This window comes from Brassica napus, chromosome A2, assembly GCF_020379485.1.
Source record: "Brassica napus cultivar Da-Ae chromosome A2, Da-Ae, whole genome shotgun sequence".
NCBI lineage: Eukaryota > Viridiplantae > Streptophyta > Magnoliopsida > Brassicales > Brassicaceae > Brassica > Brassica napus.
In genome coordinates this window covers 23,744,711-23,760,568 of record NC_063435.1, presented here as the reverse complement: position 1 = coordinate 23,760,568, position 15,858 = coordinate 23,744,711, and the positions used below count along the sequence as shown (strand labels likewise).

Below are 15,858 nucleotides of genomic sequence, written 5' to 3'. Positions count from 1 at the left end.
TGTAAAGGACTAATTAAAAGGGTGGGAACAGGGTCATCTATTTCTGTATGGAATGACCCATGGATCCCATCCACTCGCCCGAGACCAGCAAACAAAAACCTTCATCACAGTTACCCGGATCTCACAGTGGATTCTCTCATTAATTCGGAATCCTGAACATGGAATTTATCGGTAATTAGGACTTTGGTGGATCCTGAGGATGTCAAAATTATTGAAAGTATTCCTTTAAGTAGGAATCAGATGGAAGATAGGAATGGATGGCATTTCACTAACAACGGAAAATATACTGTACAATCTGGGTATCAAGTGGAACGAGTCTATCCAGACAAGGAAAAACCACCGGAATTTTATGGACCAACAGTGGATATACTTAAAGCCTACTGCTGGAAAGTAAGATGTCCTCCAAAGATAAAGCATTTCTTATGGCAGTTACTTTCAGGTTGTATAGCGGTTATGAAAAATTTAAAGGCAAGAGGAATACAAGGAGACACATGTTGTGTACGGTGTGGGGATCAGGAGGAATCAATTAACCATGTGTTCTTTGAATGTCCTCCAGCACGACAAATTTGGACGCTATCAAAGATACCATCGAATCCGAATTTCTTTCCTATGAGCTCTTTTTTCGCCAATATGGATCATCTCTTTTGGAGAGTTAACCCAAAAATGGAGGACCATCAGTTTGCATGGATAATATGGTACATCTGGAAAAGTCGGAATAACAAAGTGTTTAGCAATATTGATATTGATCCGAGGGACACTCTTAAGTTAGCGGAATTAGAATCAACACTTTGGACTGAAGCGCAGTTATTAAGGAATCAAAGTTTGGTACAGGAAGTACAGACCAGACCCATCCAGGCGAATGCAGGGAGATGGTGTTTCACAGATGGTTCATGGAAGGATAAGGACCTGTATTCAGGGCAAGGCTGGTTTAGCACTCTCCCGGGTTTTGATGGATTGTTAGGGGCAAGGAATGTACGGGCATGTCTCTCCCCTCTTCATTCGGAGATGAAGGCATTAATATGGGCAATAGAATGTATGAAAAATTTAAGACAATTTCAGGTTACGTTTGCAACGGATTGTTCTCAATTGGTGAAGATGGTTTCGGAACCAGAAGAATGGCCAGCATTTGAAAGCTACCTGGAAGACATTAAGCTTCTCAGAAGAAGTTTCCTCAACTCAGAAATCATTCATGTTCCTAGGACGGCGAACCTTAAGGCAGATAGCTTAGCACGCAGTGCTCGGAAACAATCGTCTTTCGTCTTACATATGGATGCAGAGTTACCACATTGGTTTACAGAGTCAATATGAGTCTGTGAATGTTTGCTGTCAAAAAAAAAAAAAAAAGCATAACAACGAGCATTTTTTTCGAATGGTAAAAATTCATGAAAACTGAGAAACGCATGTTACGGCCAAATTTAATTTTAACCCAAAATATGCGTTTTTGAAGGATGACCGCATAAGAAAACCGACCAAATCGCATGGAAGAATGAGACTGATATTCAGTTTTGTGTCTATCTTGTGTGTGTGTGTTGTATGGACCGCCCAACCAATAATGCAGCCACAAGTCTATCGTAGAATTATTTGTCTTCTTTTACACAAAATTACAAATTCCTACTTTTTAATTTCAATTGTGGGGACAAAACTTAATGCATGAATATGATCTTTTCCAGTCGCTCTTACTATCCATTCCTTCAGTTTATGTATTATTTCAAAATAAAAATATTTTTGATAGTACACTATATTTTCATATATGTGAATATATATTGATACTCTCTGTGCTTAGGAATTTGTTTGGACCGACCAGACAGCATCCATCCACTTGTGGAGATATTCGGGAGGTTGAGACTTGAGAGTACATAATGAGAAATATATCGACCGTTGCCCGTTGGAGATTGCGATAACAGATGCTCGTAAATTTTCCATTCAAGAACTTTGCAGACAAACAGTTTGTCTTCACACAAAAAAAAAACTAAATTAATTAATTTTGCAAAAGATAATAAAAGTGGACACAATTATTAGATGAAGTGATGAAATATAATTTGGAATCTTAGTTTTAGGTTTACAACCTATGTACAGACACTTAACTGCAGTCTATAGGAACGAGAGTACATAACTCGACTCGTGAAACTTCCCATACATTTACCATGGTCTTTGACACGATTAAGTTCTAAATCGGTCTCGTGTTATAAAGTTTAGGCTGAAATATTAGAGATATCGTCCAAGAAACTGGAAAAGAATCTTAATTAATATATATAAAAATGGATCAGTTAACTTATCACCAAGTGTGAGTTCAAAAGAATAAAAGAAGAAAACGAGAATGTATGTGTTTTATCAAAAAAAAATGTATGTACGTATGACGTCGTGGAAAAAGGATAAATGACGTGGGAGGATCCGATAAAACAAGAGGCCCACCAGGCACCGTCGGATTAATGAGAATGGGGTCAAAATGCTTGACTCCCTGTCCCTGACTAGACGGACTGACAGTCAGTTGACTCTCTGACTTTTTTCTTTTTAAAATTACACATACAGTTTCTACGTAGAACGCGGTTTTTGCTCTTTTGTTTCCTTTTTTTAACTGAGATATCCCGGACCCATGGAAGGGCCCATACTAATCCCCAAGAGGAGGTGCAGCCCACGGATAGACCCTCTCTCCGGATATGGAAATGAACCCTAAAGCATGGATCCACATCCGTGTAGGATGTCTAGAGACATCATGAGGTAGTTCCCTCCGACAGGGTTCGAACTCGCAACCTGGGTGCAGGAAGGAGCCCGCCCTTACCATTGGACCATGATGTTCTGGACCTTTTGTTTCCTTCTTACTTTAATAACAACAACCCAACTCCTCATTGAGTATATATATTTTTGATATTATTAACTAGATCTACATATTCTCATTCTCGAATAATCATGCAATAGCTGTGAGACCGGTTCTGAAATTTTACAACTGTAAATAATTTAATAAAAATTTCAATAAACTTTTTTAAAAATAAATTTAAGAGTTTTTCTATGTAGTTTTCTTAGAAAAATTTGGAGGATATAAATCACTGCTTGACTAGTATATGTTCAGAACCGGCCATGAGTACTTGTGATCTCTAATGGTATTCAAAAAAATCAATAAAATGTTTTCACAAAGAAGATGTCAGAGTTTTGTGCGACAAAGATAACATTGGCTGCAACTAAATTTATTTTGTTGGATAAATTTGTTTGGAATGCAACAATCCATAAAATCTTACAAGATACTAGAGGTTGTCTGCGCTTCACGTAGAATATTATTTTATTATTCTTAAATATGATTTTCTGATAATGTGATTAGTATTTATTTGTAAAGAACATTATTTGATGTTTTATTATGTTATGTAGTATAGTAGGTAATAAGTTAATATATTATGTGTTTGTTTTTTTTAATAATGTGTCGTTGTACGTACAATACTACTTGTTAGTGGTGAAGCGAGTTTCTGATGTAAAATATATTGAATTTCAATAATTTTGTCTTTAGGCATTTGTTGATTCTAAGATTAACAGCGTCAAAATTGTATTTTAATTTTTCACTTTTGAACATTACTCTTTTTAGGTGTTTTTTGCACTCTTCTCCATCTTTTGACCTTGAGTCATCACCATTCATGTATTTCGTTTACCTCTCCGGTGTGTAGTGCTTCTCACTATCACTAGGAAAAGACTCACCTATGTCCTCTTGTTTTTTCTCATCTTATTTTCCTGTGAGATTATCTGGTATTTGTTATAGATTAGGCATATTAGTTCCATGTTGTATGGTTGTTTCTTACGGCGTTGTATGTTATTTCGGTCAATATTAGTCCTCTTTTTTCTTAGGTTTTAGCTAAGGTTAGAAACTACATCTTGTTGGGTTTGAGTCAGAGTTTAGTTGTCATTGATGTTGTTTTCCTCGTCGCTAGTTTGCCGTCAATAGTCTTTGCTCGTCTTAGTTTTCAAGATCTGATTTTTGGTGATCTGACTTCTATGCTCTTTTTCATAGCTCGAGGATGGCTCCACGGTTTGTTGATTTCATTTTGTCTCTTTTTATCACGTTGTTCTCTCATCTCATTACCCATTTTATCGCTGATCACGTCTCTTGTGGTTCTCCATTTCACCATATTTGCTACTCCTGGTTTAGATAGTGTTTTGTGTATACTTTGTGCGCTTGGAAAGTTGTTTATGGTCTCAAGCTTAAGTTTTAGTTTCTCGGTGGTTGGCTTTCATTTCACTCAGGTTGTTTATCTTTTTCTCATGCATCCCTTGGTGTAAAGGTGTGCAGAGTTAGTCTTTTGGAGCTTTGGTTTCTTCTATTCAGAGTTTTGTGGTTCTTCGCTGACATAAGTGCCTTGTATGTGCTTGTTTAGTTTGTGAGGTGCTTCTTATCTCTTAGATGGTGGTTGTGCTTCCGGTGCTTTAGACATGCGTCTTTTTGTTTCGGTGGTGACTTTGTTCTTCCGATGATTATTCTTTCTCTGATCCGTTTTTTTTTTTTTGCGCTGGTGCTTGATCGCGATCTTTTGTGTTTAATATTTTATCTTTTTACTTTTTTCTGACATCTGCTTGTTCTAACCAAGATATTCTATGGTAAGATGAGATAGGTTGGTCATTTTATATTTTTAATAGTTAAATAAATATATAATTTTTAAATTAAATAATAGAAAATGGTAAAAATAATAAAACAAAAAAAAATTTATGTTACTTTTAGTTGTGAATAAATTAAATATTTAAAATATAGTTCTATTATTTTATTTATTTATTTATTCATCTTGAATTTTAGTGAACAATAAAATAGATTATCAAACTTCATACAATAATAGTTAGTGTGAAAATGATTAGATAAATCATGATTAGAAAGTACTTGGCCAAATTACAATAATTTAAAAGAAGAAGGACTTAAAATATAAAAAATACATGGATGACATGTATCGCAAAAACCCCATGCCACTTGTCAGAAGAATGAAAACCCCCAATTATATATATATAGATAGATGTACCAGTTACAATGAATTAAAAAAAAAAAAAATTCTACACTTCCAGTTTTCAGAATGAAACCATTTATAAATCATTTGTAAAATTTAATTTGTTTTGTTTAAAATTATAAAAATGAATAGAATGAATGAAATTCATTATTCTATCACCAGTTTCAGTTTTTATTTCATTTCATTTATCATTTTTTCTGTTACAAAAACAATTATTTTCATTTAACTTATTTCTTTTTAGGAATAACCATTTACAATCATTGTGAATTGTATATAACATTGGTAAATATGTTTAAATAAGTATTTTCTAATTCACAATTACATTAAGAGAAATCCAAAACTATTTAGCAATTGGTCTACGGACTACGGTCCGATCGGTTCAACTGTTATCCAACAATACAAGAATAATCTAGTTCATTTCTCAATCTAGTTTTGAAACTGATTCAAATTATTTGCTTGCATTAATTGTAAACTTGCTCAATTTTATAGAAAGTTGAACGGAGCATTAGGGTTTGTTAGAACACTAAAGGAAAATAAATAAAATTAGTATTAGACTATTAGGACATATTAGTTGGAGAAGTCGGGCAATGCAGTAATGCAATGTACTGGAGTTGAAGAAATGTCTCTTCGTAGGACAAAAAAATTAAATAAGAAAGACGATATCTCGTGAATATCTTCGTCTGTTTCTTCCGTTGACTTAATTTATTATCTTAGTCTTTATGTTTGTATGTTTGAAAATTAAAATACTTATGTAATATTTTCGTGTTCTTTTTTGATCTATTATTCTCTGTTAATCATCGTCACTTCTCTAGTACACCCATCTTCTGTTCTGTCATATTTATATTCGTGTGTGAAACTTTGTCTATACACGTGTTTTATGGAAGTTTATGTATAGAAAGTCAACGAGTTCTAAACGACAATTGCAGTTTTGTTTGTGTTACTCTGTGTATGTATAGCTATTTACATGGATTATGTATTTTTGTGTAGTGTTGAAATCTATCACGGATCGTTTTTTATCTTCTTCTGTAGGTCAACGAGTGTTGGAAATAGTGGAAACAAATTAAAACTGAATAATCAACATAGGAAAATTATTTTGATTTTTTTCTTCTAATATCTTAAAGGATTATAAATGTAAAAAGGATTAGTGAACGTATAACCTAAGTCATAGAGAGTGGTTTTTTACCACAATAAATGTTTTGCTATAAAAATGTATAAACTTCTAAATCAACGTTTGTTGTGTAAGTTATTTTTAATATTTGATAATTATGTTATATAAACTATGAAAAATATTATTGACTATCTGAAAGCCGTTAATTTTATATGTCTTATGATATTCTTATATTGCTGCACTATCATATATCAGATAAGATTCACAATTGGTTGATATTATTTCTCATGTTGAAAATCTTTTGTAAGTATTTTTTATTAATCGCATAATTTATTTTTTCTCATAGTTGTAAAAGTTTTTAGAAATCCTTAATCAAATAACTGGATTAAAAGGGTTTCCACTCATAGAGAGTGACTTAGTGAGTACACTATAGGTTCCTAAATGATAAATATTGTAAACTAAGTCTTTTTCTAAAAACTGAATATTTGAAATTTTTATCTAATTAATGGTAAATTGTAAATTTTAAATTTTAATTGTACTTTTCGAAATAATCATACATATTTTAGTAACCAAGAGAGATTTTATATGGGCACATGAAATATTTATATTATCGAATTAACAAATTTTTTGATTTATAAATCTAATGTGAAATTCATTTAATCTCATAACAAAGTAAAGAGAAAATAGTAACTTTTTAAATTGAAAGTTCCAGAAAAATTATTAAAAAATTAACTGAATCTCTTGTTCGTATACTATGGAATTTATATGGGATTTAAAACCAGATTTGTGTAGTAGTTATATGAATTTATTTTTTATAATATTTACATATGCCATTGAATATGTTGTGATCGTCAAGAAACAGCTTGTCCAGACCAACAAATGTTAGTGGGCCTTTTGCTGCAAACCATCGTGTTATACAAGTAACTTATAACTACTAGTAGTAGTTCCATGACGAAGTAAGACATGCGACGGCTTTGAATAGTCTTACAACAAGTTTGTTCACAAACAAGAGATCCGATCTTTTAGAGACCTCAAGCTACCAATTGAAGAAGGAAGCTTTCTGGAAGAACAAATATGTTGTCTTTTGTCTGTGAAAAAGGTTATGTTTGATATAAATTTCAGAAATTTGATTTCACATAGTATCTGTGCACTTCATAACCAATGTTTGGACCAAAGAAAACGAATCTACAGTGTAGCTCAACCAAACTCAGATGCAAGACACAACAGCACAGTCTTTGAGCTCTCGCTTTTTCTGCCAGCCTCAGCTTCACAGGTAAGATTAGCTCTTTGTATCTGTCATCTCTACTGGGCCGAGTTATAATCCCGATTGGTCTCTGTCATCTCTTTGTTTCGGTTCTGATAATTTGTCTCTTAGATTACTAAGACTTAAGAGAATCGGCGACTTCAGAATCAAGATTGTGTTTCAGCAATTTCCCTTGAAAGAGGTTGACGTGTGTAACAAAGAGTAACTAGTTTTTGTTGCTAGCTTCAAACGCCAAAAAACCAATGTACCCTTGTTTCCTGCATCATTCTCTCCACATCCCTTATACATTGATTTGATATACAAAACAATGTTTCACAAGATTACATGAAAAGCCGAAAGAACGAACAAAAACATGGAAAACGCAATTCCTTTATGAGTCTTACTTCAGAAACCAATACCTTGCTACTCCAAACATAAGCTCACTGTCATGAATCAGTCACCAAAATCAAGGACAATATATGAGCATAACAAACTTATAACATCGATATGATGCGCAATACCGCTCCATGTGTTGCTGCTTGCTTGTTGATGACAAATTCAGATGTTACAACCCAAACCTCGCGGGTTGGGAATCTCTCAATGCAACCATCTCTCCCTGACAATATCAGAAATCTTATTAGGAACTAACAACATTGGCAAATGACTTTACCCCACAAAGACTTCCATTTGAACAGTAACTATTTGATGGCTTAGCCAGATCCTCTGTTCTAAAACTGTTACATATTTAACTTAACATTCCAAGGCTTCGAGACATATTCAATGACACACAAGTTAGTTACATATATAGTAAGTGGATCACACTAGTACATGCCTTCCCTAACTTGAGAAGCTGCATGCAAGTTACGCTTCACAGTCGATTTGATTCTTGGTGGTTCTGGCCCTGAATTCTGCTACAGAAAAAGCAGATCAGTGGTTGCAAAATTCTCAATGTACACTCATCATATCCATATCTCTAATAATAAAGATCTAAAAAAGGAATCAAATAGATCATAAACTATATATGGTCTATGGAATGAACTTAATGGTCATAAGAAAGATTAAATCAATCGCTGCAAAATGCTCAAAGATCTAAGAGGAACCAAATAACTAAGAATTTCAGGATTCTATTAAAGTTTATGAACTTTAACGTATTTAGCCACTTTCTTGCAAATAGACGAAACCTTTTTACATAAATGTGCGGGAGATTGATTGGGTCTTGCTTTTTCATCCCATCTTCACCACGAGAACACTACAGCTAGCGGATTAAGACCAGTAAAAGTAGCTGGTGGAGGAGGAGCCACCACTATGCTGCGGCGGTGCTTCGGCTGTTTTCATCTAAGGACCAAGTATTTAAAAGAACTTTATATTATAACAAATCATGAGCAGATACACGTATGTGAAGATGATAATCGTCCGGATCCGTGGCGCAATGGTAGCGCGTCTGACTCCAGTTCAGAAGGTTGCGTGTTCGATTCACGTCGGGTTCAAACTCCCGAACATTTATCCGGAATTTTTTAGGCAGTGTTCCACTATGAGTATAATCTGGTTTGACTAAATTTATCATAACCAAAAATATTTGTTCCGGTCTGGATCGTTTCTGGTCCTCCCGCCAAACACTAACACGAGCGAAAACATTGGTCTGCATGGTATAAAGTAGCCCTGCGACTTCGGTTTTCCGAAACCGAACCGAACCGTCGGTTTTTGGTTAACCGAAATTTTAAAAACCATTTCCGAAAGTGACCGAATTAAATTTCGGTTCGGTTTTTGGTTATTTTCGGTTTTCACCTAAATTTCTGAATATAACCGATTTTGATGATTTTCGGTTAATTTCGGTATAGATTTTTAAAAAAAAGTTCGGATTTTTTCATCAATATGAAAGAAAAAAAAATCAATAAAGAAACCATAGTAGCATACGTAACAAAACGACTAGGGTTTGAAGAAAGCATAATCATGGTGGATTGTACTCTACGTAAGAGAATGAAACCCTAAAAACCAGAGATAAATCTGTTTCTAGCATTTGTTCATGTAATCCCTGTTTGGAAAATCGATTGAGAAGGGAGTGGAGTAACAATTGTGGTAGAGAACTTGAGCAATTTAAACTACCTTTAGATATAACGAATCTAAAGAGAGAAAAAAATTGAAGACTCGTTAGCTTTTCATTGTTTTTTTTTTTGGTAAAAATGTAAAGAAGCTTTTCACTGTTTGTATTTTGTTTGGTTGCACATTCATTTAACTTGGGAGATAAAAAAATTGTGAAACTATTCACATTGTAAAACGTTAACAGATTTACATTGGATGATTATATCTCTAACTAACTTCCGTTTTCTTCTTCTTTTGGAACGTTATCATTGAAACCGAGACGTCACACTGATAAAGGCATCTACAGGACAAGGGATGGTTAGCCACCCATTGGATGATCATAACCAAACTCTTCCTCGCACTTATTGAGAAGAGCTTGAAACGAAGGCTGGCTCAAGTATGAGATCGGCACCACATATCTCTTCTTCTGTCTCTCTCCTACGTACACAGCAAGAAACCCCTTTGGTGCAGCCGAGGCTGCCCTTTTGCTTGTATCGGCTGCTGCTGTTACGTAGCGTCCAAGAATCTTGTTTGCTCCCAACAGATTTCTTACGAAAGCCATTCTATATATTTTTTGTCTGAAAGTTTGAATGCTTTTGAAGCTTCTGAAAGATGTTATGAAAAGATTCAAGTTCTTGGATATATTGCTTGTTTGTTGGTTGATGATATAAAGATCAATGAATGAACTAAAACCTCTCTGAAAAGTCCTTGAAACTAGTGGTCTTAAAGTGTAGGACAGACTAGAGCAAAGTTTCACATGGCTCTGTTTTAGTTTAATGCAAATGATTTGATGAGAATATTAATTGAATATGAGAAAATACACTTAATTAATATGAAATGCAATTCACAAGGGCTTGTCTTCTCTGAGGTGATCATATTCCCTCATCTATGTGGTCTACAAGCAAAAACACAGTTTCAGCGCCAAAGGGGTTTCTTGCGGTGTACGTTGGTCAAGACAAGGTCCAGAAGAAGAGGTATTTGGTGCCAATCTCATATCTAAGCCAGCCTTCTTTTCAAGCTCTACTCGGTAAATCCGAAGAAGAGTTTGGATTTGATCATCCAATGGGTGGTTTAACGATTCCTTGTCGTGAAGATACCTTCATCAATGTGACATCCCGGTTTCAGTAATGATGTTCCAGAAGAAGAAAAAAACTGACATTATAGTTAGAGATAGAATTATTCAATGTACATATGCTAACTTTTTTCCTTTTTCTTTCTTGAAGAGTATTCAAGAGGTTACAAATCTCAGATGTGTATCCCATGTTTCTGTATGAGGACAATGGTTTTAGTTATGCAAATTGCATCACGTTTTCTAATAAAATGTTCATCATTCTTGCATGCATACTTACTTGTCTATTGTCTATGTATCCATACTAGTAGCACGAGAAAGTTGTGAGACCCACCCATATATGCTTTTGTTTTCGATAGACACAAACCAATGTATGGGTAGGAGGATGTTCTATCTTCATTTAGATTTTTGTCTTAAGACAAATTAGTTTTTTTATCTGATGATTACCATCTCAGTGATCTCACTGCACACAATCAAATTACCCCAAATATCACTTATTTGCAGAGGATACCTCAGTTTAAGACAGATGTTTACAGCTTTGGTACGGCGCAATCGGTACAGTGTTCCGGATTCACTTGAGCACATGAGTGACAAATTCTAGAAGTAAGACAGAATAATCATTCAGTTATCACATCACACTACAACCCGATTGACAAACGAAATCTTCTGATTCTGTGAAAAATATTTCTTAGTGTTTTGTATGATCAAATACCGATTTAACATTAAATTTCATACACTCTGCAACAAACTCTGTAGCAGTAAAAGTAAAAAAGGTGTCTATCCATTTACAAAGATTAACTCTGTTTGATGACAAGAAGAATTGAAACTTGTGATGTACAAAGAACAGAGTTTCACATAGTTGGGGTGTTTCAGATGTGTTAATCTGGATTGACTGTAGGACAAGCTATACATGGTTTTGTTATTCATGCTTTGTAATGATTATCTGGTGAGGTTCTTTCATATATAAAAGCACATGTCATTGAAAGGGGAAAAAACAAAATGATGTCAGTTGTAAGTTGAATGCAAAGGGACGCCAAATGAAGTTATGATCAAATAATATCACATTGAAAGGGATTGAGAGAATTGTGTCTATGGCATTCACTTTCAAAAAAATTATAGAACAACTCTTTCAAGAACAAGAGAAAAAAACTTCTCTATTTACAAGGAACAATTCTATCTCTAACTAGACGAACAATATGTTGGATAATCATCATTGAAGCCGAGAAGTCACATTGATGAAAGTGTCCTCAGGACAAGGGATGGTTAAGCCACCCATTGGATGATCAAACCCAAACTCTTCTTCAGATTTACTGAGAAGAGCTTGAAACGAAAGCTGATTCAAGTATGAGACTGGCACCACATATCTCTTCTTCTGGTTCTCTCCTACGTACACCGCAAGAAACCCTTTTGGTGCCGCTGAGGCTACTCTTTTGCTCGTAGAAGCTGTTGCTGTTACAGAGCGGCCAAGAATCTTCTTTGCTCCCAATAGACTTCTCACCAAAGCCATTTTTCTGAAAGTTTGAATTCTTTTGAAAATGTATGAAAGGGTTAATGTTACTGGATTGCTTGTTTTTGGTTGATGATAGAAAGAAGGGCTCATGTGTATATATATAGATAGATAAATAAATGAATGAGTTGAGATCTCTCAGAACAAAAAACTTTGAAACTTGTGGTCTTGAATCTTGGGACAGACTAGAGAAAATCACATGGTTTTGTCTTAACTATGGAAAAGATGCATTAATGCAATTTGTCTTGATAAATGAGTCACAAGGGCTTGTATTCTCAAAAATTATAGATGATACATATTCCATTGTCAATAACAAAGACCAGCAAGGATTTCTCTTTCACGTTCTATGGTTGGTTATTAGTCCTATTATCTAATTTCTGTGGTCTAAGTGGATTTAATAAGAACTAATAGTGGGGACCTGAAGTTCCTCACCAACAGAACAACACGTCTATGTCACCGTTTAAGTTGTTCTTTATAAATAAGATCACACATGAAAATTAGAAGTAAAAAGAAATGGAGATTATCCAAGTAGACAAATTTCATTAATGCATCTTTTAGAAATGGTAAGACAGAACCATGTTATATCCTGTCCCACACTTGTAGACCATAAGTTTCAAGGATTTTTCAAAGAAGGTTCAAACTTATCATTGATCTTTCTCTATATATACACATAACCCTTTATTTATATCATCAACAAAAAACAAGCAAGTTATCCAACAACTTGAATCTTTTGATACATATTCAGGTTCAGGGAGCATCAAAAGAGTTTCAAACTTTACTAAAAGAGATGGCGTTGATGAGAAGAGGTCTACTTGGTGCAAAGAAGATTATTGGCCTTTATATACCAGCAGCTTCTACGGTGGTGCAAAAAGGGTTTCTTGCGGTGTACGTAGGAGAGAGTCAGAAGATGAGATATATCATTTATGGTGCCGATCTCATACTTGAGTCAGCCTCCGTTTCAAGCTCTTCTTAGTAAATCCGAGGAAGAGTTTGGTTTCGATCACCCAGGTTGCTTGACCATTCCTTGCCCCGAAGACACATTCATCAATGTGATTTCTCGGATCCAATGATGATTATATTAATTACTAACCTTTTTTTTGGAATTAGAAATAGATATATTCATTGTAAATATATGACATTTTCTATATTTCTTCTCGAAGGAGATGTTTTAAAATTTAGAGAATGAATGTCATTTTTACATAATAGACGATTATGTCAGTACACTTTGGATCGAACATTGTACAAGTAAAAACCCTAACTCTCTCTTTTCATCTCTCTTTCCTCCTCCATCGCGTTAGGGTTCGGCCGTTCTTCTTTCTCGTTTTCGGTGGTCGGCGGTCGGTTTCTAACCGTCGACCACCCGTCTTTTTCGTTTGCTGTTCAGCTTCAGTCTCTCCCCTGCCTTCCTCTGCTTCCATCATCGCCTCTTTGCTGCTTCTGCTCTGGATCTCTGATTCGTCGGACCTAAACAGAAAGCTAATGTGTTCTAGCATTCTCTGGAGCGAGGGCGAGGCGCTGTAAAGTAGATCCGAATCAGGCCGCTTGTATTTGCTTTTTGGGTTCGAGCCACTACCGACAGATCTGGGTCAGATCCGTCACCCCTTGCCGTGGAAGAGCGGATCTTGAGCGTCGCTGCCTCTTCTCTGTTCTTTCCGTCTTGCCGTGTCAGTGCTCCTCCTCCATTGAAGCGAGTCAAGTCTGTAGAGCCTCTCCTCGAAGACCTGGTTTCTTCAGAGCGCGGCGGAGCTGAGACACTCCGTTGAGGGCCTCTTCCTCAGTCAAGCTTACCTTCAACTTCCCATGGCGCTTCCAGCTGCAGTTGTCTACTCCGATTTGTGGGTGTGCTCGGGTTTGGGGACTTTCCCGTTCTGCCGCCTCCGTTTCAGAGGCTCTCATCTGCTCTTTTGTTCCATGCTTTGTGGACTTTCACGAGTCTGCCTGTGCTTCAAACGCCGGAAGGAGACTTTCGCTTTGTTAGTGTCTGCCTCTCCTACTCCTCTGCTCCGGGTAATTTATTGTGTGGAGTGGCCGGTTTTAGCCGTCAACCTACCGCCTACTCCATCAGAAAGTGCTCGTCATTGGCCAGGTGTAGTCTTTTGGGTTTGGATAATGACCTTCTGTGCCTAAATCTCTGGACTGGGTTTTTGATTGGAGCTAGTTCATCGATGCCAATGGCCGGGGCCGGAATTGTCAACCGCCTCCGCCTATTGTGCTCTGAGCGACCCTTGATCTTCTCCTTGTCTGCTGGTCCATTTCGATGTTGACCTACCGGCCTCTATTCAAGTTGTTTATGGTGACCTTGTTCCTTGGTTCTAGCTTCGGTTCTTGCAACTTTGCTAGACCAAATATGTTTCTAAGTGTTTTTTTACTTTTTTGCAACATTTAGGAACCATCAAGCTTTAATAGCAGAATGGGATCCAAGTTAAGCTTGTATCAAACTTTCATTTTCATTAATGATATTCACATTCTTAGCAAAAAAAAAAAAAAAAAAAAAAGTAAAAACCCTAACAATTGAACACTAGTGGATAAAATCGATGCAAGAATTTGAAAGAGTCTATACAGCTAGGAGTAGGGATGATGTATACAGCAGTTTTAAGCCCAACCCGACCAATAAGCTATAAACCCAACACTATTCTATCTCCAATCCTACTTTAGTCCTAATAGTTTATACATAAATGGGAGGGCTAACCTATTTGATAATATTTTAAAAACACAAGTAAATAATATTAACTTGTGATTTCGATAAATACAATAATTTTACGGTTTCGATGGAAAAACTCATTTTGGCGATAAAACTCAATTTTATGTTTTGGCGGAAAAACTTGATTTCTAATTTTGATAGGAAAAATTGTTTTGCCGACAAAACTTTTTTGGCGGAAAAACTAAATTTTGCAGTTAGGCGGGAAAAGTTCAATTTTGTTGTTTGGCAGAAAAAAAACTTGTTTTACAAAAACCTTGATTTTGTAATTTTGACGAAAAACTCATTTTCTAATTTTGACAGAAAAATTCGTTTTGACGAAAAAACTCAATTTGCGGTTTTATCTAGAAAACTCAATTTTTGGTTTTGACTGAAAAAACTAGATTTTTAATTTTTGTGGGAAAACTTGATTTTTCGGTTAGGCGAGAAAAATCGATTTTGTGTGTTTTGATGGGAAAACTTAATTTTGCGATTTGGCGGGAAAAATTGATTTTGCGGTTTTGGTGGAGAACTCATTTTTTGGTTTTGGCGGAAAACATAATTTTGTGGTATTTTTGGAAAATTTTGATTTTGCGGTTTTCGAAGGCAAACTTGATTTTTCGATTTTGGTGAAAAAACATGATTTTCGATTTTGGTAGAAAAAACATGATTTTCGATTTTGGTAGAAAAACTCGATTTTTAATTTTAACAGAAGATTTCGTCTTGGGATTGTAGCGAAAAACAAGATTTTTTGTGATTTTGATTTTCCAAATATGTTCACCCTTGTTTTAAACATATCTCAAAAATGGTAAAAGATTTTGATACATTGTTAGGATTAATTATGATAAGTTGAACCCATTTTAACATTCTTAGCTTTAGCTTGTAGTATCTAGCACGAAATCTGTGAAGGTTTTTTGTTTATTTTGTCACAAAGATTAGGCGCTGATGTACGAGAAGGAAAGCGGAGACATCACAACTACATCGGCATTCACATCCACAATTACATCCCCATTCACGTTTATATCGGCATTCTATTCACATCCACAACTACATTTGCATCCACGTCTAAAACCACATCGGCATATCCTATGCACATCCACAATTTCATCAAAGATATTTTAGTCAAAATGAAAACAACTCCAAAATTCAAAGTAGTCTGTAAGTTCACAATATGTCAAAATGTAACAACTACAATCTAAAGTACT

At 35.3% G+C, this 15,858-nt stretch overlaps 1 protein-coding gene, 1 long non-coding RNA gene and 1 other non-coding gene across 3 annotated transcripts; 1 reads left to right on the top strand and 2 right to left on the bottom strand.

Moving 5' to 3' along the window:
• Positions 1-7,169: 7,169 nt before the first annotated feature.
• On the bottom strand, positions 7,170-8,914 carry LOC106421748. The gene is made up of 3 exons (XR_001284233.3): positions 8,503-8,914; positions 7,843-8,229; positions 7,170-7,764 (listed from the first exon to the last, which is right to left on the bottom strand). It is a non-coding gene; the product is annotated as an uncharacterized LOC106421748 (long non-coding RNA).
• Positions 8,737-8,808, top strand: TRNAW-CCA. The gene has a single exon. It is a non-coding gene; the product is annotated as a tRNA-Trp (tRNA).
• Positions 8,915-11,498: 2,584 nt separating the features above from the next.
• LOC106421741 (auxin-responsive protein SAUR21-like) lies at positions 11,499-13,894 on the bottom strand. The gene has a single exon (XM_048743900.1). The coding sequence runs from the start codon at positions 12,067-12,069 to the stop codon at positions 11,680-11,682; it is 390 nt and encodes a 129-aa protein (XP_048599857.1). The 5' UTR covers positions 12,070-13,894; the 3' UTR covers positions 11,499-11,679.
• Positions 13,895-15,858: the final 1,964 nt, after the last annotated feature.

Coding starts and splice junctions, on each gene's coding strand:
- LOC106421741 (XM_048743900.1), bottom strand. CDS start 12,069: ATGAGCCCTTCTTTCTATCATCAACCAAAAACAAGCAATCCAGTAACA.